This window comes from Euleptes europaea, chromosome 10 (assembly GCF_029931775.1).
Source record: "Euleptes europaea isolate rEulEur1 chromosome 10, rEulEur1.hap1, whole genome shotgun sequence".
Lineage (NCBI taxonomy): Eukaryota > Metazoa > Chordata > Lepidosauria > Squamata > Sphaerodactylidae > Euleptes > Euleptes europaea.
The window spans coordinates 64,453,428-64,475,523 of record NC_079321.1 but is presented as its reverse complement, the minus strand read 5'-3'; the positions used below and the strand labels follow the sequence as shown (position 1 = coordinate 64,475,523).

Genomic DNA, 22,096 nt, shown 5'->3' with positions numbered 1-22,096 from the left:
GAACTAGGATATGGGAGAATAGGCTTGAGTCTCTGCTTTGCCATGTAAGCTTCCTGAATAACTTTGGGTCAGTCACACACTCTCAGCCTAACTTCCTCACACAGAGTTGTGAAGGTGAAATTGAAAAGAGAATTATTTAAGCTACTTTGGGTGCCCATTGGTGAGAAAGGAGAATAATTCTTATAGAGAGGCCTGTTTAAAACAAGATACAATCATAAGAATAACCAGTTGTGAACTCTACTGTAAACTTACTAGGTGGCTTTAGGCAAGCTTGGTGTTCTCTCTCGGTGCCCCCCCCCCCAAGATATGGGGAATAACTCTTTCCTCGCAAGGTTGTTGTAAGGATTTCAGCAAGGCTTTAGTTGTGAAGCACTCTGAACATTCAAAACACTGTCAAATGCTTATTATGCCTCCTGTGACAGGGTGCTTAAAACACTAAGATTCCAACTTCATTCCCAGGTACTTCTAATTGAATATTTTTCAGTATTTTTTTTTGCTCCAGAAATACAGTATGCTTTGGCTCTGTCCTGTTCACTCCTGGACCCTGTAGCTTGATAGACACCTAGGTTGGGTAACACCTGGTTACCAAAATAGACTTATATTCACTCTGGAAGAAAGGTCCCTGAGAGATTTCCAGTGCTTCAGTTATTGCAGCACTTATTCAGGTATTGGGAGAATAATCAGAACCAGTTGTTTATAGCGCTTGGTGTGTAGTAGAAAAGAACGTAAATGTTTCGGATTGGACTAGTGTTCTAGTGCAGAATTAGTTCCAGCACCAACCACTCAGATACCCCTTGAAAGATCCCAAGCACAGCATGATAAGCACTTGCTGTTTGTCTCTATTGTCTTGTAGTTGGTGACATATTCATGGCCTATGAATATGCAGGTAGTTTCGGTCCATCAAGATGAATGTGACTAATGCTGATCCTTCCTCCCCAATGAAAATAGTGCTGTGCTTGTTAACCAGCATTCCTGTAGGTAACCTGGGATTATATTCTGTTGAAGAATACTACACATTGACGGTGTTAATCCTGTCCCTGTTAAAAGATAATCTCAGACTGATAGTTTTACTCTGTCAGTTGTCTGAAGGCTGTTAGACCTTCTGAATCTGAGAAACAGTCTATCAAGGATCACAGCCAGGCTATATAGTTCTTCCTACTTTTTGGTTGTCAGCAGGCTGCCAGTTGTGTGATTTGGGAAGAGCTCAGCAGAAATGAATAGGAACTCCCCACCCTACACATAGACTTTGAGGTCATGGGTTGGAATTGAGACGCAAAGATTGAGCCCAAAGAATATCCACATGACTAGACTTCCTAAATGCAACACTTCCTGGACTCTTAATTGACAAAAACATTTTGATTAAGGAGGCTTCTCTAATCTCTAAGAGCCCTTCTGATGTATTTAAAGAACTTTACAGCTGGAAACAAGTAAAGAACCTCTTTTCTAGTATTTACTCTTGTTATCTTCCCTGCCTTGTTTTTTAAAAAAGCTGAGGGTGATAATACAAACTACATCTACAGGCTAACATGTTGATAAATCTAAGGTGCAGACTCTTGCCTGTCTTAGTGCAATTCTGTGTATGTTCATAAATGTAGACTCACACGTTCTTCTTCCTGGCTTCTTAAGAGTCCCTGGATTCAGTTCTTGATGTCACCAATCAAAAGGACCTCTGGTAGGAGGGCTGGAGAGACCTGTGTATTAAACCTGGGAAGTCAGCTGGCAGTTGAAGTAAACGTTACTGAGCCCAATATCGTGACATTTCATATGAGCTGTATAAGAGGAAGTTCACTTTAGAAACTGTCCCAGTGGCATAGTTCTTCCTGCCCCCGGGCCTCCCCCCCCCCCCCGCCAGTAAAACCAGGATGCTTCTTAATTTGAATTGTAAATTTGGTGCACTCCGTGTGTTTTTTACGTGATACTGTATTAAGTTGTCATTGTCCTTACATTTTTATCGCGTTCTAACCAAAAGGCTCAAGACCTAACTGCACGTTATGTCAAATGTGAGTTCCATGCTGGGAGCTTACACTCTGGCATGCACAGACGTGAGGCCTTGATGGATCTGGAAAGGGGGCTCAAGCCTTCTGCCTGTATCACTTTCCCAACCTGTAATGGCCTGGCATCAGGGAGAGGGGCTGTTTGACCTTTTGGAGAAAACAATGCATCAGCAGACTCTCGACCAGATAGAAATTGTAAAAAGTGTTGTTGTTGCAACCTTATCTGTCTCCAGATACAGGGATGATTCCTGAAGTGACAATGCTGCACTATCTGTAGGGGGCTATGAGGCACCAAGCTAACTTCAGTTTGGGTTGCAAATGTTGCTTGGGACATACTTTAGTCATCTTGCGTAACATCTAGTCTAGCAGTGGCTGCTGACAGATTGCAAGGTTCAGTTCAAAACATAACTGGGCTCTTATCTTTGTTACCCCCCCCCCCCATATACCATCTGGTCTGCTTTAATCTTTATAACTCCATGATGTAGGCTAGGTGGAGAGCATTACCCAGGCTCCCACAGTAAGCTTTATAACCAAGCAGGGACTTGAACAAAAATTTAAAAAATGGGAAGCAGTGCATTTTGGGTGGCTTCATTAGAATCAGCAGCTTGTGTATTAAGTTTTCATCCCTTGCAATAAAAGAAGCAAAATAATGGAGCCTCAGGAAGGCTGGTGAAGCCAGAATTACCTTGAACTTCAAATGAGATTTTTCAAGAGTTTATTTAAAATTTGCTCGCATGTGCTTTCATCAGTAGTTGTAAAAGTATTTGACAATAGTAACAGTTACCTGTGTTTCTTAGTGTCCTTCAGTTGGTTCCTGAGTGCGCGCGCGCAGGGGAATGCTTTAAAAACCATAGTGAATTTATGCACCTTAGCCTTTAGAATACCACAGAACAGAAGAACCAGTTTGGGTCAGAGTGGGGATAGGAGAGAGAAGGAAAGAGGAGAGGACCTGTAAGTGCTAGCAAGAGAAGGAACTTCTTTCTGGCATTCCAGTCTACTTCCTTTTGGGCGGAAGAGTGATGGATCAGACTACAAAGGGAGAAGTCACATGTTTTCTATCCTGTATATCTACGGCAACTTGGTTGCCAGTAGCAATGAAACACCTGGCTTCTTGTGATCCTGTTGGAAACGCCTGTGTGTGAGGGGTTTTTTTTGGATGTGCGTGTCTTGTCCCCAAAGTATAGAAGACATACCCGGTTAAACTACTGTACAGATGTTGTTTGTGGTGTGCTGTGTCTCTACTTAGGAGCCTAATTGAATCATGGGGTGCAAATGACTTAAGGTTCTTGTATGAAGTTCCTTTTTTTGTCTCCATCCCTTTCTTTTAAATAGATTCCTGTTTCAAATGGAGTTTTGAAGCTTATTGCAAGCCACAGTGAAGGGTGCTCGCTCTCCTCTCCCTCCTTGGTGTCTTTATATTTAAAGATAACATAATTATATTCAATATGATGTTTGGAGTCTGCTTGGACTGATAATTTGAATTCCTGCAGTCAATGACTTATATCACCATGAGAGCTTTGTTGGGCCTACCAAGGCAGATTTTCTCCCAAGCCACAACACTGTTGGAAGCACTGAGATTTTTGTATGGCTTTTATGCCATTTATATATGTATTGCAGGGAGTCCTTAAGTGGCTCAGAATCCCAAGGCTAAAACTAATTTGTAGACTACACTTGATTTGAGAGCTTAGAAGGCTTTGTAGCAATGGCTGGTACCAACTACATGAATCCGCACACAACTGGAGTACGTTGCCTTCACAAAAGACAAGGACAAATGCATTTCTATGACTTTACTTTAAAGTTACTATTGATTCTTCTAATGGAAACTGCTTTAGATACGCCTCAAATTAGATACTTAAAAGCTTTTATTACATTTACCACTTAACCTGTATTAACTTTTAATACAAAGCACATGGATTTAATTCTTCCTGTTCAGATCTTTAAAGGTAATTGCTACCTAAACATTCCATCCAAGAAAAGCTTCATTGATAAGTTGTTATAATGCTCTCTAACTAAATACAAATCCTGTTCTTACCCTTTTGGCTTTCCATTACGAAGGAATCTAGATGCTGTATTAGTGAAGAAATTGAAGGTGAAGAAGGCATAAAACTTCACTTTACTAGCACTTCAGACTTCCTTTTATGTGAGACGGGTGATAATGGTAACTGCAGATGTGCAATAATGTCTGTAGATTTTCAGTTAAAGAAATGCTTTGTATTTTTAATGCTCTACTGTACAGTAAGATAATCTATATGCGTGCTTACAGTAACTTTTTTAAAATGGTTGATTTTAATATTGAGATATTGGACAAGTAGGCATATCTGTATAGAGTTACCAGGGTTTGGGTTCTCTATTGGATGTTTTGTGGATGAAAAAAGTGAACTTTAACAAGACTGATGATGGAGGACATAGAAATCTAATGGGGGTGGGAGAAAGAAATCGGCTGAATTTATTTTTGGAAAAACCTTTGAGACTTGTTGGAAGAGCCCTGCTGGATAAGATCAAGAGACCACCTCATCTAGAATACTGTTTGCTGCAATGGCAAACCAGATTGGTGCCCACTGCCTCTGGGAGGGTGGTCTCAACTAGCTATCATAGTTGGTAGACAAATTTGGTGGTGGGAAACGTTGTCAAGTCACAGACAACTTATGGTGACCCTGTAGGGTTTTCAAGGCAAAAGACATTCAGAATCGATCTGGCTAACCTGGGCCATCCAGGTAAGGGAGGCAAAGTTAGGAATGATAAATTTAAATCCCTTTTAAAGCCATGTAAGCAAATGGCAATCACTATGTCTTGTGGCAGCAAATTCCAGAAGATAATTATGGAAAGACCTGATCTTTCATTAGAGGAACCCTGCGTTTTAGTCTTATGGGAAAGAGAGGAAATTCAGTACACCATGCCTAATTTTATAAATCCCCTACCCCTTCAGTTTCAAAAGTGAAAGGTCCCAAATACTTTCACTGAAAGTATACTATGTACCCATAAAATGATATAAATGTATTTTATTTTCTTCACTTGTAGCCTGCCTTTCTCACTGAGATTCAAGTATAATATGAGAATGCCATGAATGCTGCAGTAATTGGGAACAATTAAAGAAAGCCTTGCTATAGATTTGTTGTCTTGCTAAAGCAGAAGTGACTAAAAATGACTTAGGTATGTCCTGCTTTTTTCCCCATTGGGGACACAAAGCAGCTTATAACACAGTTCTCCCCTCTTTCATTTTATTTTCATAACCCTCGTGAGGTAGGTTAAGCTTAGTCTGACTGGCTCAAGGTCACTCAATGAGCTTCTGTGGTAGAGTGGCAATTTGAGCCTGGGGTATCCCAGATCCTAGTCTAGCACTCTAACCATTATGCCATGCTTGCTTATTTCTGGTTTTGTTGCTGTGGTCAGTTAGCATTTAACAGAACAATTTCTTCTATTAATTAGATGGGTTTTGGAATTAAAAATTTGCCACCTTGTAAGGCATCCTTAACTAGAACAAAGTATATTTATTATTTATAAGGAAAGCCACTAGTGTAGATTGTCACTCACCTCCAGTATAGTAACTGCTATACTGTTCTGGATTCAAGCCTTGTCTTCTGCCAGGGGAAAGGCACAGTTTTGCTGATTGCCCCTCTTACTGCAGATCCCTACCCTGCTTCTGGTGCTGCTCCTGGTGCTTGGAAGCATTATTTCTGTACATACAGTGAGAGGGAAGGTAGGAAGTTCATTATTCTCCATGCTCCTTTGGATCCGTCCCAGTGTTCCATCTCTGTTTTAAAGTTCTCTGAACAGCCTTTCCCCCCAGTGTTGGAAGAAGGATCTCACTCTCCTTTCTGGCCTCAATTCAGATAGAATAGTTCAAGAAAGTGGTGGCTTTTGGTGTTGGAAATGTCTTGCCGGGTGTCAAATATGTTGCATTTCTAAGATTGCCTGTGCATAAGATGGGCTCCTGGTTCTTTGCCAGCCTTGTCTTCACAGTGTCTGGTTTGGCACTGGTATTAGCCAAGGACTGTCCCATGGATCATGTGATCACTAATGGCATTAAACTTGATTTTGGTAATGTCATGTAAGAATGCTTTTTCCAGATGGCTTCAAGCTATCTAAGGCTATGCAATTTTTCTGTTTTAAAAAATGTTACATGCAATGTGTCCCGTCCCCCCCCCCCATGAGTTTCCAGGGGACATGCATTTTTGCTTGTAAATTTCTTTTCCATTCAAGTTAGGTGATGGTTATAGAGACTTATTCTTAAAGGGATCCTACCTACTAAATTTCAGGAAGACTGACGATTTCAAGTTCTATAGGCAATTAAAATTCGTACTTGTACAGTTGATTGAGGCAGGCATCTGGCATCCTCAAAAGGCAGACAGCATTAGAGTAAGCATAAGGGGGCACTTGAAACCCAGGGACAGTTTGCATTTTGACATCTCTAGGAATTGGGGAGGGGAGAACAGTGGTTCTCTGGATAGATCCCAATCTTAATGCCACATTCTTTCAGCAGTTTGCCAAGGAAAGAGTATGATAACAGCATTAAAATCTTATGTGGAGTTGTTGAGGTAGGCCTTTCACAACCCAGGGAAAACAGCAGTGTGGCATAGACAGAGGCTTGTATATGGCAACCCAAAGCAGACACACAGAGCTGGCACTGTCAGAGTATCAAGTTGATCATAATAATCTGACAGAGAAAGCTGACAGGTAGCTGTCAGATCTGGGACATCTAAGCTGATGCAAGAGGGAGCAATAGCCTTGCATGGTCCCAGGTGAACTGCATCTAACAAGTTTAAAGCAGTAAGGTGATGTAATACTGTGGCCAGGTCTACAGGTGGCCTAATTGGTATCAGGTGCTGGGAATGTATATAAGCTTATGTAACTCTGTGTTGGTGCGGTTGGGAAGTAGTAGTGGAAGAGAAGTGTACGTGACGGTTTGTCTTTTGTATTTGTGCACTGTAAATTAAACAGCACTGTTTTCTATAAAGCAAGAGTTCTGGTAGTGTGTCCTGGAGACCTGCTAATCCACTTGCTCCCACATCAGGCACCCCAGAAAGGCATCAAGCACTACACTTGTGCTGCTTCCCACAGCTGGAGGGGAACACACTACCCCTTCTTTAATTTCTTGATCATTTGTTCACTCGCCATGTGCTTAGTAGAACAGAAGTTGGTGGATGTCCCACTGACACAAACAAATGGACAACTGTACTTGGTATGCGTACTATCCAAGATATTGATTGGTATACAGTGACATGAATGACTTCTGGAGTTCAGGGCAGACTTGATTAGAACTAATAAAAAGGATGGGGAAGAAGGAAAAATGTTATGTACAGCAGTATTCTTGTTACTTCCAAATGAACCACTCTCATAAGTCAGTCCCCCAGTTGCACAATTTCCAAAGCCATATTAAGAACTTGAAAGCACTTGGGCTCAAAGACAACTAGGTCACTCAAAGAGTTGCTGGGGAAGGGAAGGGGAAATGCAGCTTATATAAAGTGAAGCAAGCCCTCCTAAAGCCACCGATAATTAAGGAAGGAAAACATGCAGAAAGTCCCAGCTTCCATTTCCATTTAAAAGAACTAATGAAGCAGATGTTGAGATGTTGAGAGTGGTTTTTCCCCAGCTTCCTTGGAGAGCCACTGCCGCTTGGACTAGACAGTATTGAACAAGATTGTCTGGTGCTCTCATTCTGTATTACTAGGGAACCTAGCCCTAAGTAGCTCGACATCTTCCAGAGCTAACAGAGACATACTGGTGTACCTGTCAGAATGATTCTCGCCCCTATGGCTAAGGATGACCTGGGCAGGTGGCCAACTTTCAAGTCACTGGAAAAGACAATAATGCTAGGATAAGTTAAAGGCAGCAAGAAAAGAGGAAGACCCAACATGAGGTGGATTGACTCTATAAAGGAAGCCACAGCCCTCAGTTTGCAAGACATGAGCAAGGTTGTTAACAATAGGACATTTGGTAGGTCATTCATAGAATCACCATGAGTCGGGAGCATCTTGAAGGCACTTAACACACACACACACACATACAAAATGTGCTATCATTAACAGCCTTGCTCAGGTTTTGCAAACTGAAGGCCATGGCTTCCTTGATTGAGTGAATCCATCTCATAGGCCATCGTCTTTTCCTAGCATTGTTGTCTTTTCCAGTGGCTTGTGTCTTCTCATAATATGACCAATGTACAATAGCCTCAGTTTAGTCATTTTAACTTCCAATGAGAGTTCAGGCTTGATTTGATCTTTGTGTGTGTAAAGTGCCGTCAAGTCGCACCTGACTCATGGCGACCCCTTATGGCGTTTTCAAGGCAAGAGACTAACAGAGGTGGTTTGCCAGTGCCTTCCTCTGGATAGCAACCCTGGACTTCCTTGGTGGTCTCCCATCCAAATACTAACCAGGACTGACCCTGCTTAGCTTCTGAGATCTGACGAGATCAGGCTAGCCTGGATCTTTAGCCCACTTTTTTGGCAGTCCATGGTAAAACTTTCCTCCGACACTGCATTTCAAGTTAATTTTCTTCCTTTCAGCTTTCTTCATTGTCCAGCTTTCACATCCAGACATAGTAGTGGAGAATTATCTTGGTCTTGTTCTCGATCAATGCTTCGTTCACATAAGGGTCTTTTCTAGTTCCTTCAAGGCTGCCCTTCCAAGTCTCAATCTCCTTCTGATTTCTTGGGTTCCATCTCCCTATGGTTGATGTTTGAGCCAAGGAACAGAAAATGCAGAAATACCATTCCCATATTGCTAGCTTGAAAGTTGTTGTTTTTTTAAATATATATTTTTATTGTTTTTCAGAAATTGCTATACATTTCATTTGACAATACATCCTATATCTTTGAATCAATAAAAAATTAAAAAGTTATTAGGTGTATGTCTTCTATATTAAATACAATTAGTTATAATTGACTTCCCCACCGACTTCCTCCCTCCCTACATTAATCTGGTATCTCCTTTGTATTAATATTTTCTAATCCTAATAGGTGATTATTTTAATGTTATATTTTCCCCTTATTTAATACATTTCGATAAGTAATATTAATATAATATTAATAATATAAGGAGAAAAAAGAAATTATTAAAGAAATAAAAAAACAGAGACCGAACAAAACACATTGACATAATTTTCTCCAGTCACTCATCTCTGTCAAATTATAATGGATTAGATCTTAAAAAACTTTTTTTACCCCAAAATAAAAAAGTAGTTTAATATTGTTATTCCTCTACTCCCTCCCTTTCCCATATTAAGAGTCAAATTGGTATTCTTCCGGCTTTCCTAGCCATTCTTTTTGAACTTTTTCTTCTGTCTGGAGTTGCTAGCTTGAAAGTTGTGATGACCTTTAACGTTGGTTTAGCCTGAACATCAAAGAGTTACTTGCCACATGATTATCTAGTGCTATCCTTCACTCAGGAACTAAATTCTGCGGGCTGGTGTCAGCAGTCCGAAGTCCACTGTAGTATGCCATGCTAACGTGTACTACTTGGTTTTGAAAATGCTGGGAAACATTTGCTTTGGCATGGAAGGAAGAGAACAGACAAAAGTTTACACAGGAGTTGCCCAGTCCAGTTTTTAAAGTGGTATTCTATACAGCTCAACTGGAACTACACATAACTATGCACACATATACAATATACTGTGTGTGTGTGTTAGATATGTGAAGATCTGGGGGCGGGGAGACAGAAGATTTAAGGATCTGGTGGGGAAGTTTTGGGGAACACTGAAATTCCCATGGAATATTTTTGTTCTTTTGGCACATGTAATGTCCTAAGATAGTATTAGCTGCAGCCAATTTACAGTTGTTTTTCACTTTAGTACTGGATGTATTTGCAATACTGCTTGTAGAAAACTTATTTCCTTAATTTATACCATGCTGTTCTGCCTGGTGGGGGCACAAAGCAGCATTCTTTCCCAAATCCAATAACTGGACAGCAGTTGCAGCAGTGACTCTCCCACCAGCAGTGATGGTCCTTGACTGGGTGGTAATAAAGTGTTGCTTCAAGTCTGAGATGTAGACTTAGAGGAATTCTCAGATCCATAACAGAATAAAAATCAGAAAATGTCTTTTAAAGGGGAGACATGCAAAGTATCAAGATGAGGGCATTATCAGGTATAGATGAAAGTGATTCCAGCAACCAAGTGTGTGAGCAAGTTATGCCTCTTAAATGGAACAATGGGGGGATTCCCCAGAGGAGGAGCCCCGGAGACCTATAGCCCAGGTATGGCCAGGCTCCAGTCAGCTGAGCCACAGCTGCATGGGGAGGGGGTTCTTCTGGGGCTGTTAAGGGGGAGTGCCATTTTGTGACGGCACCCACCACACTGTGTCAAAATTCCAGAGGTGCCCAGAGGCTCAAAAAGGTTGGGGGACCCCTGATTTTATATCTAAATACAGTGGTAGTCTTAGCCAATGTGACTATGAGAACTTCCATCCAAATAATATACTTTGTTTTGTTTTCTAGCTTTAGTTGTTATTTTTTCTTACCTCTCATACAGCAGCAATTAAAGTACATGTGGTATGGTAGCACAGAGTGCAGTGGTTTGCAGTGCTTTTTCAAGGACTGGGTAGACCTGCCATTTTCTTACTGAAAACAGATCTATAGTTTTCAGTTCCACAAATATGCCAAATATAATTTTATATGCTATATTATAAATGATGCATTTATGATAAATCCATAAAAATTGGCGTTTGAAAGTAAAGTAAACATTGCATGTATTTCAGGTTTTTGTTTTTTGTGTGCAAAACTTCTGTTTTTTTCCTGAAAATATTTTTACATGGCTTCAAAATTTCCAGAACTTTTACATCTCTAGGTGAGATAATAGATATTGTAATCCTAGATAAGTTCCTGCCATAGTAATAAACAAAATAATGTTAATGACAATGGGGTAAGTCATCTGTAGCAAAAAAATACAGTAATGAAACTAATAGTGGTTCCTAATTGTGGTTCCCTTTAGTAAAGGCAGTGAGTGTCTCAAGGGTTTTTCCTTCCAGGATTGACCTGATGTACCTGACTATATTAGACGAGGCCCTCCTCTTTATACCATCAGTTCCTTATATTACCTTGACTTGTATCAATGCATCTTTTGGTGAGGGAGAACAGACCTTGACTTCAGAAGTAGAGGTTCCAGATAACGGGACCAGGAAACTCTGAGGTTCTATAGGTATCCTTTCACATAAGATACTTTATTCAAGGTGGTGCCATGGGGCACTAGACACAGAGGTACTGATAGCCTATCTCTTGATTATTTGAATACTTTAGCTAGAGAGGTGAGCTATGTGTGAACTTACCCCGTCATAGCTTAGCAACTAACTGATAATTTAACACTGAGAGAATCTGAACACTTGCTAATATTCTACATTACCTGATCAACAAGAAAGCTCTTAACTCTGAGTTTCAGACTTTTATCCTTGACTTATTGTAGCTTTTTGTAGAGATCGTGCTTCATTGGGCTTTTGAGTGTTTGCTGAAAGATATGTCATGAAACTAGAAATGAAGAGGGAAGAGGTCGATATGGTGGGGAGAACCTTGTTGAATTTTCTAAAATCTCCATAGATCTGCTTACATTATCTTGTAATCCTGCATGATACTTGAGCAGTTCTTGTATTTGAAGCTTGATATTGAATATCACATCATCAGTTTCCTCCCTAGGTTGTACTATACACCTGCAAGGCTACCTTACCTTGCATTCCTTGATTATACTAAGTTGATGGTATAATGTACTCAATCCACTGGGGCTAATACATGTGCAGTGTAGCCAAGCCATTTAATGAAATGTTTTTTCTCTCTGTGTGTTGGCTTGGTCATGTTACATAGTCACATTACATTGTGGATAGTGTCACACAGTATCAGTTCTCTGTAGGTTTCTCTGGTGTAATAGTTTAGCTGTGTTTACTGTCCCAGACACTTCAGTTAGTACAAAATGCTGTGGTCACTCTTAACAGGTACGGGCACCTGAGACTTCCATAATGAAACAACTCTTGATTCAAGGTGCTGAGTACTACCCTTTAATTCCCTTCATGACCCGCACACCTGCAGGAGTGATTCTCCCATCCTCTCAACAAATGCTGCTTGTGATTCCATCACACCACCAGGTTTGTCTTCCCTGGTTAGATCACACTAGTTTTCCTGTGATCGCACTGTGCTCTTTAACAGCCTCCCTGAGGAAGTTCATGAAACCTCATTGTTGCTTAGGTTTTATAAGTTGTACTATACTGTACCAAAGGACTTTTCTAGATCAAACTGTAAATAAATATAGGGCTAACCTTGGTTGTTATCACCACAACAAAAAGCTGTCCTTTACCTCTAGCATAACTTCTCCCCAATTTCTCATAATTCCAGAATTGCTTTTAAAAACTCTATTTAATTGACTGTTAAAGCCAGTATAGGCAGGGTTGGGTTAAGAAATGAGTTAATTCACCACCAATGAATAGTGTAAACTTACTTATAACAAGAACTTCATGCACAATTCTGTCATACAGCAAAATATTCTAATGCAAAATAATAAACTTTGGGTTCGATCCAGCCAGCTTTTTTGCCCAGTCTTAGCCAATTCCCATCCTCTTTAGATTCCTGTTCTGCATTACTTTTGTCCATAGCCTTTTTTGTGGTAAAAGGAGTTGCCTTCTACCCTTTTTCACCAGTGGAAAAACTGGCTGATCCAACCTTTTGTACTTCCACTAAGAATTGCTGCGAATTGATATAATAAAATCTTTGATGAAAATCCTCGGCACCACAATGAAACTTCTAGGCCCCATAGCAAATTGGTATCTGGCATTAGTTCAGCCCTGAGTCAATAAGACTATTCTTAAGGTAAAAGTTTACTGTGTTTCTGTTTAAACGCCGGTTTTGTTTTTGTTTGGTACCTGTGGGCCTGGTTTTTTAGGCCACCTTGAGTTGCCATTGTTGGCTGGGAGAGGCAGCATATAAATGTCTTAATAAAGTCCAGAAGAGACAAATTATTTTATAAGGCATCAGACCTTTGTTTACTAGAAACAACTGCATTGTCAGTCATGTTAGTTTCTGGGCACAAACCAAGTGCTGATTCTTGACCTTTAGGGACTCAGGGGCCCAACCTGGGATACCTGAATGACTACTTTCTCCAATACTGCATAGCCTGCCAGTTAAGATCTCATTCCCAAGCCCTGTTCTTGTAATACCCAACTTCTGTGGTGAGGCAGGCAGAAACTTTGTAGAACTTTCTTGGTGGTGGTTTGTCATCTCTGGAATTCCCTCCCCTTGAAGCTTGCCTAGTGTCTGTCCTGCTGTCATTTAGGTACCAGGCCAAAACATTTATGTTTATTCAGGTTTTTGATCCTTATTCTGTGGTTTGCATCTTACCTGATCTGTGCTCACTGGTAAAATTGCTTTATTAATAATTTCTGTTGCCCTAGGCTGTTATGCCTTTAGTGCGACTATTAATTTTCTTGTGGCTGTTAGTATTGATTTCATTTCTGCTTTATTGTTGCATTGTTCTACTTTGTGAGCTACCTCAAGCAGGCTTCTTGAGAGTATCCTATAACACTTCTAAATAACTCTCTTCTCTCTAGCAAATTCTAAAAATGTTCTTAAGGTACCAAAAAAGCAAATGAAGTGTTAACCACTAGGAATTAACCAGCAGGAGGCAGTGGAAGTACATTATAACTTCCAAATAACTGCCTTGTTGTGTGTATATAAGGTTCATGGACTTGCACATTCCTTTATTGGATTTATGATGATCCTTTTGGTCAAATACTATGTGTAATTTGTCTTTCCAGTGGTGATGATTTTAATTATTCCCTGTACTAATTTCTGACATTTAAATGTATAGGATCGTCCTATACCAACAGACAGCATAAAAAATGGTGCTTTGGTAATAAAATTATTATGTGTAGAATTATATTTCTCTGAAGGGGAGAGGCATAGACCTTTAAGTAGAAATCAGTGGCCAAATGGGAAGATCTATAAAGCAGCATATGCATCATACCAATTCGCCTGCTAATACAATACTACCACTGCCCTTTTGGTAATAGTTTTAAACACTTTTCTGATTCAGTGGCAGGGTTCTTAATGTCTTGGGTTGGTGACTGATGGACTAATTCTGTGTTTCGCTTTTTGGGGTGGAAGAACAGATTACTAGCACAGTTCAAGGCGCTAAGTCATCTTGGCCAGTGTGGCCCAGTGGTAGAGCATCTGCTCTGCATGCACAAGGTCCTGGATTTGATCTCCAGTTAAAAGAATCAGATAGTGGGTGATGTAAAAGACCTCTCCCTGAGACCTGGTGAGCCATTGAAAGCCCATGGTCTGATTCAGTTTAAAATGGGATGGCAAGTTGCTGAAGTTACTTATTCATAACTTGTTATGCAAAATCTGTCTCTGGGGGAGAGTCCCGATTATATGTCTCTCTCCCCTGAGTAAGCTCATTGGCTGTCATGTTTTTTTGTTAGCCATGGTGTGAAACAAATGAATACAGCTACATAAAGTAGCTCAGCTATTCTCATTTTTAGGAGCTAGTTGGAGATGTTGGTTTGGTATGTGTATACTTCCTGTCATGTAACCAGCATCCTGGTCTTCATTAGTGGATCCCTTTCTATCAGACACCTGTCCATCCCAGTAAGACAGTTTTCTGAAGGTGGCAGCTTAGCTGACCTTTTTCCTGGACGTGTGCTTTCTAATAGCTGAAAGGTTATGCCATTACACACTGACTTCAGGCGTGTTCTTTAACATTTTAGGCAATTGAAAGAAGAGTGCGCTTGCACCTCTACTTGAGAATATAATGTCAGAAGGTGGTAACAACAACTACTAAGGCCAAAGTCTTTTCTGTCTACTCTGTCAAGTTTGGTCATGCAGTGATCATCTTGGGACACTAGAAAGGTGTATCTTGCTGTTTCTGTCCAGAACTCTGTTCCCCAAACCATCACTCTTCACATTAAGACCATGTGATGTCCATTCTTCGTGTAAGTTCCTGTAGTGGCTTCCTATTCATTTCCATATCCAGCCCAACTCCTTGCTCTTGCCTTCCAGGCCCCTTTGCTGCTGTATGCAGATATTTTGCTGATGTCCAGCCACCTACTCCCTTAAGCAGCCTGACACATTAAGCCTGCAGTTGTCTCCCAGAACACCTTTGTGGTTCCCCCTTGGTTCAAATGCCTTTTCAAAACAGCTATCTATGGTTAAGTGTCAGTCCATGTCACTAATTGAAACTAAGGCTACATTTCTATGCCTGCTTTTGAATTCTTAGCATGTTAAGCTTGCCTTCATCTGCATAAATAATGCTCAAATGTACTTGAGTGCTCAAGTAACCCACAGCAGGGAAGTCTTCTTGAAATCACAGGTATAATCCCAATCTATTAGCCATTTTAAATTGGAGATGATGAGAATTTTGTATTCCTCTTGTGCAAGAAAACTGCATTTCTTATAGTCTCTGGCAGAAAATGGCCAGTGAAGATCGGTATTGCGGTTGCAAGAAGGTTTAACAAGCCCTTTCCTGCTGGTGGCTATTCTGTCCACACACACACACCCAGCAAAAGTAGCAGTTGATGCATTGAAAGAAAACTGGCTAGTACTGAGGGTACAGAAGCATGTCCTATTCAATTGGGCCCAAATTAGAATAGATCTTGGTATATCCAAAATTTTAGAAGAAGAGCTGGTTTTTATATGCCAACTTTCTTTACCACTTAAGGGAGACTCAAACGGGCTTACAATCACCTTCCCTCCCCCTCCCCACAATAGACACCCAGCTGGCTTTGTGTGTAGGAGTGAGGAAAAAAATCCAGTTCATCAGATTAGCCTCCGCCACTCATGTGGAGGAGTGGGGAATCGAACCTGGTCTCCAGATCAGACTTCACCGCTCCAAACCACCGCTCTTAACCACTATACCACGCTGGCTTTACCTAGATATGCCACCAATGTATGAATTGGGGGTTTAGCATGCAAATTCTCTAATCTCATTTCAAATCAGACTGAAGATCTATTCTAATTTGGGGCCAATTTTAATAGGACTTGCTTCTGTACCCTTAGTACGAGCCAGTTTTCTTTCAATGCATCAACTGCTACTTTTGGTGGAGGGTGGAGGACAAAATAGCCATATCCAAAATTTTACCTAGATTTGCCACCAATGTATGAATTGAAATTCTCTAATCTCATTTCAAGTCAGGCTGAAGTTTTAACCAGTCTGTTGTAGGTGGCTCTAGTCTCATGTTTCAAAAGGTATTAGTGCAATTGCAAAAACAAATATTGCATTCATTGTGAACACTGAACCCTCTAGAGGCAGTTTCTTCATATTCTAAGGTGACAAGTATGGCAAATCTCCCTTTTGCCAAAACTTCAAGTGATTGTTTAATAGTTTTGTGGAACAGGACGCTATTTGGGAATGATGGGAAAATTTGAATGCATTAAAGTATAAGCATGATTATGTCAAAAGTTCAAAGAAGGAAAAATGGAGGGTACAAGTACAGCTCATTTTACCTAACATTGTGCCTGTGAGCTGAATGCTGTCCAGAGATTAACTTTTATAGGCTTCGTTACCAAGGAATAGGAAAATATCTGAGGAACTCCTTTCACTGCTTGATCTTAACTTACTGAATAAAAGAGCAGTTAACAAGAAGGATTAAGTAATTTGAGAGAATGGAATGTTAAAGGTAAAAATCTCACCTGCAGAAAACACTAAAACTGTACAGGGTTTACACACTTACAATGACTTAATTTGGAAGGCTAAACACAGTTAAGAAGCCAAAAGGTGAAATCAGAGAGCAATAATCCAGTGTTTTATTTCTGGGAATCTTTACCCTGTGCTCTCAGAGAACTCTGCAGTGGTGTTCCCTACCAGGGATACAAATACCTTCACAAAAGCCAGCATCTTTTTTTAAATACAAGCGTGACTTCTAGCATAAAGGAACTTGTTAAAGGGTGGTTTTTCTTTTAGACATTAATACAATGAACAATGTTGTGCTTACCTGGGAAAACGCAAGTGCCTTCCTCATGCTGCTTGGATTGAGTTTCACATATGCATTTGCAGATGCTGCTGTATGTGATGAAATACCATGGACTTCAACACTACACTGGGGCTTTCCTTGCTCTCCTGACCAGCTTTCCAAATAAAAAGCTCAAATTGCAAATTTGAATGTCTGGAGTAATTTTAAAATGCCTTAGAAAAACAAGTATACACATTTTCAACTGCTTGGTTTGTTACACAACTTGTAGTTTAAGTGCAAGTCTTAAGAACCGACCTCCATACTTTTTAAGTATAAAGGGCTAATAAAAGTGCTTCTTTTGCCTAGTCTCACAGTTCTCCTCATTACTACAGCCTCTATCCCATATGGATCTTGAGCATGGCGGTACCAGGATACCTAGCATAGCCTTTTTGGATGGTCAGAGAGAATACCTCTTCCCTCTTTCATCAGCAGAAGAGCTGGTTGGATGTAACCCACTCATATATATCTTACAAGCAATGATAGAGCTTGGATTGTCTTCCAATCCCTGGTGGATGTACAGTTAGCGACAAAGTTAGTGCTGTGAAATGCCTTTGCATCGCAAATACCTCAAGTAGTAAATTGCTACTGCAATAGAAGGAGGTACTAATATATTTAGCGCTTGTACAAACACACTTCTTGGCATAAAGTTTACCACTGAAGTCTGCAATCTGCCTAAAAGATGATGTAGCAAGGTCTGGGCTGTTGTATGCAGAATACGTCTCTCCTGACATATCCCGGGATCAGTGGCAGTATAATGTGGCAATCAGATTGTTGGGATGAGCTGCCCCAGGATATTGATGAAAATGGCATTGCCCCCTGCCAGCAATGTTCTGCCACTTCCAGATGTAGCAAGACAATGACTGTATGAACCAAATAAGGCTGGATTATGATATATCAAGAGCTGACCTCACAGGAGGCTGAAAATATCATTCTTAGTGGTCAAGAATTTTTTGAGCCCTAAATAGATTAGGGTGGACCCACCTTGTGTAGTCCTAATGCAACTTGTGGGCTGTGGAGCCATCTTCATAGGTTTCAATGTACGTACCTGGCAGTGAAAACTAATGGGCTACATGATAGGATGTCGTGCCTTGGCCCTGGAACTAGATTAGGACAAGCTGTTCTGCATACTCGCAGCTGTGTTTATGCTTGGAACTTGCAATTTTCTTAATTCAGCAGTGAATCTGAAGAGTGTGATATTCCTAATGGAGGGGTTGGAGCCCACATCCCTATTCTTAAACCTTCGTTGTTGATCTCTTTGAACTGACAGTAGTAAACATCTCTTTCAGACAAACCTTCCTATTTTCAAATTGAAGGAGTCTTGCGTCAGGAGACGATACAGTGACTTTGAATGGCTCCGAAGTGAACTAGAAAGAGAGAGTAAGGTAAGGCAAACTATCCAAGGGAAACTATGGGTTCTTGCATGATCTTACTGCACAGGGATCAAAATGACTCAGGTGGGTTGAAGGGTGAGCTGCCCTAAACCTAGACTTTACAGTGACTGGAGCGTACAGTCACTTTCGTTTTCAGCATAAAACTAATATTTTAGATACTCACTATCTTTCAGGTTGTTGTACCTCCCTTACCTGGAAAAGCTTTTCTCCGCCAACTGCCTTTTAGAGGAGATGATGGGATATTTGATGATTCTTTTATAGAGGAAAGGAAGCAAGGGCTTGAACAGTTCATAAACAAGTAAGTGTAAGATTCTAATCCTTGAGGGAGGGAAGAGGTTCAGGGATGTGCACTGTGAAGTATCAGACTAAATTGGTAGCCACAATGCATTAACCAAGTTACACGTGCTGAAAGATAACCTTGTTGGATGTCTGCCGGGCCAGCAGAGCTTCTGCTAATGCAAAGCTCAGCACAAATTATTAACAACTCCTGAACTGCTTTCCAGGCTGAGTTGAGTAAGTGCTGTGAATATATAAGCTGAACAGTCTACAAAAGCTTAACACTTGCTGCAGTGATTGAAGTATTTGTAGTGACCTGGGTTTTGTTTCAATTTGGCTTAATTTATGCAAATTGCTGAAATTACAGCATGTAAAGATAGAATCCTACAAATAAGGCGGGGGGGAGGGCTGGATAGGGGATGTGTGTTCCATATGATGAACAGATATTAAAACTGGTTTGTAAATCTCTGATCATAAGCATTCCAGGGTGCGTAATGTAACTTCATTTGCGTTCAATTTTGGGAAAATAGATTCGGGGAATTTTGAGCTGCCTAAATATGAAGTGTTGGCTTGATTTCTACACAGTCAGACTTGCTTACTGCCACACCCTGGCCTTGACTGTGATGCTCCATTTGAGGGTAATGGGAGCTAAAGAACCCAGGGAAGATGCCTAGTAGTTGTGGCTGCCGAGGAGGCTCTGCATAGGCTTTCCAACTCAGAAATGGCGGAAGAAAAGAGCAAGTGGGCACCTTTCAAGTACTGTTTCACACATTGTCTTAAGAGAAAAGTAGTTGTGCAGGTATGAAGCGTGACTGGTATGTTGCTGCGAGGTGACCATGCCCCACTGCTCAGCTGTCTTCTGTCTGGAGCTTGAGAGGCTGACCACTCTTGACTACATCTCCTTACAGATCTCCTTACTGCTGCCATAATTTTAGCTTGGTAGTTTAATGCATATTTAGGTTCCTTCTTCAGTTAAGGAGCTTGGGTAGCAGGACCAGAGAGGCCGCTGCTTGATTCTGCAGCAGCACCTGAAAATGGTTGCGGCTGGACAGAATGTCTCTCTACCAAGGTTTTTGTAGGTTACCTGATCTTAGTGAGCGCTCTGCTTAAGCCTAGCTTGAGGCAAAATGATAGTAGTTCATACCACACAGTGTGTACTTAGTGTGTACTTTTTACTATGTCTTGCTTCAGGAAAGAACATTTAGGAATCCTGCTATAAATTCAACGTTCAACTGCAAAAACTCTTCTGAATTGTTAGTGGTCGTGCTTTGTTAAAGACGGATGCCAACCAAGACAACAGTTGATTGCAAATGCTGTTCTTGTGTGGTACTATGAGAGGTTGGCCAGTGAACTACTTTTCTCAGTGCAGAGAAATGATCCAGCTTCTCAGGGAGGGGGTTAAAAAATTCAGAGATATAAGTTTCTTTTCTAAATGGAAACTTCTCATGGGAGTTTGGGGTAGGAAGAGACTTGAAACCACTGGGAGAATAACCTTTTATCTTAATTTTTTTTTAGAGTTGCAGGCCACCCTCTGGCACAGAATGAACGATGCCTTCATATGTTCTTGCAAGATGAAGTCATAGACAAAAGCTACACACCATCCAAAATAAGACATGCTTGAATACTGCACAACACTTAACTGGCATAAATGTTAGTGATTAACACACTTGGTCTAAGACTTCTAGCTTAAGGTTTTAGCATGCTGCAGACAAACTGGCACAAGAAGCCTTCAGTATACTATCAGCACTGCTTGGTCTTTGCATTCATTTTATGGCATTAAAGAACTCTAAGTAAATCTTTCAGTTTTTGATTAAATGTCTTTATATAAAAAAGTCCAAATATTTTGAACTTCTTCCCTCTTTTCATTTGCAATGACCTTGTGATGTTTACTGACTTGGCCTTACTCAAACCTGCACTGTTCTAGTGTTGCACGTTCACTTGTATTTGATTAAGACACTAGAAATTTTCTGTAAAATAACTCGTATTCAACCTGCAAATCTGATAACTAACATGGTGCATTGTTTTCACTACCCCTTGTGTAAAATAAGCACTTCTGTAGTTGTATTCTCAAGGTGGGGTGGGAGGGAACCTTTGTACTGAGAAGCAATGTGGGAGCTATCTTTATATTGTGTAAAAAGAAATCAGATTTGTATACTAAGATCATTTGTCTAAAACTGTTTTGAAATAAAAACAAAAATGCATTTTGCGTATCTTTGCTGCTATCAAGAGAGACAGATCTTTACTTCTTCCATATCTTGGGCAAGTGTTTTTTTCTGGACAAGTGCTTAGTTGCAGTATATTGCAAGCCTGATACAGTCCCACTTACAGCTGCAGCATCTCTAGAATTATTACCACGCTTGCTACTGGTACTAAACAAGTACATCAGACGAATTTGTCAGACTCTCCCAATGAAACCATAGCCCTACATCGGTGTAAGTCACATTGAAGTGGGGGAGGGGCCACTCTACAGTGAACACGAATAGGGCTGAGCTGTTTGTACCTTAGAGCTAAGTTTCTGTCTACTCAGAATCTAGTACTTGATCAGCCACTGCTTCTGTCTACACTGACTTTTTAGAAGCCATCTTTGTAGAAAGCAGACAGCCGGGAAATGTTAACAGCTTTTGAATTTATGGATTAAGACTAGTATTTCATTGCTTTTGCTCCACGTATTTGCACATTCAATGTAAGCCGTTCTAAAAAAAATATGCTAAGACTGTAAAAGGCTGTACTGGAAACTTAAATGCCAAACTATGCTATAGAAATGTAGGGAGGAAGTGATAGCTTATGTTGCTGCCACGCTACAGTACTTTATGGCACGTCTAATAACAGGGAGGCAGATATGTGTATACTCTTGTGGATAGTCTACTCCTTATGTTAATGGGACTGAAGGAGGCATGTTTGAGAGCCAGCTAAGCCTTAGAATATCAGGTTGGTAAAATGTGATGTACCACTTCAGACAGATGACATCCTTCACAGCTGTTTAGTCTACAGTTTTAACTTCTGATATTTCTTTTCCTGTTTGCAAGGAATCCTATTAACTTGGGGCAATGTTCAAAAGTAGTGTTGCCTGCATAATGAAACAGTACAGCCCATTCTTCTGCCTAATTTTACAGCTTGTATAGACCCACCTAACTAAACCTCTGACGAATCCCCAGTTTGGATAACCCATCATAAAAGGGAAGCAAGAAGTTGTCTCGACCAGGTCTGTGCTTGCGTTGGGGTATTTATAAGAGCGCTTTAAACATGTTACCCAGCATTTAGGCCACCTAGTTTAGGTTGGTGAGAGGTTTAACTCAATCTAAATTATGTCCTATAAAAGCTGGGATATTGTTTTTGAAAGATGATTTAGATTGGAAAAGGAGTTAAACTTCCATTTCTTGGCACCACTGCTATCAAACACAGAGCAACCCTAAAATACAAACAATGTCAGGGAATTGTAGATACGTCATGTAAAAAGTGTCTTTGAGCCACAATGTGTACTTAAAAGTTCACTCCACCCAGCTGCTGATGTGTATGGAAG

At 40.5% G+C, this 22,096-nt stretch overlaps 1 protein-coding gene across 1 annotated transcript in view; it reads left to right on the top strand.

Annotated features, from left to right (window-relative positions):
* SNX3 (sorting nexin 3) overlaps positions 1-20,773 on the top strand; it is a 23,291-nt gene extending 2,518 nt beyond the window's left edge. The window contains exons 2-4 of the mRNA XM_056856297.1: positions 18,196-18,291; positions 18,474-18,598; positions 20,092-20,773. Of these exons, the coding sequence (XP_056712275.1) occupies positions 18,196-18,291; positions 18,474-18,598; positions 20,092-20,197 (327 nt within the window). The 3' untranslated portion in view covers positions 20,198-20,773. The remainder of the gene's footprint in view (positions 1-18,195; positions 18,292-18,473; positions 18,599-20,091) is intronic.
* The last annotated feature ends 1,323 nt before the right edge of the window (positions 20,774-22,096 follow it).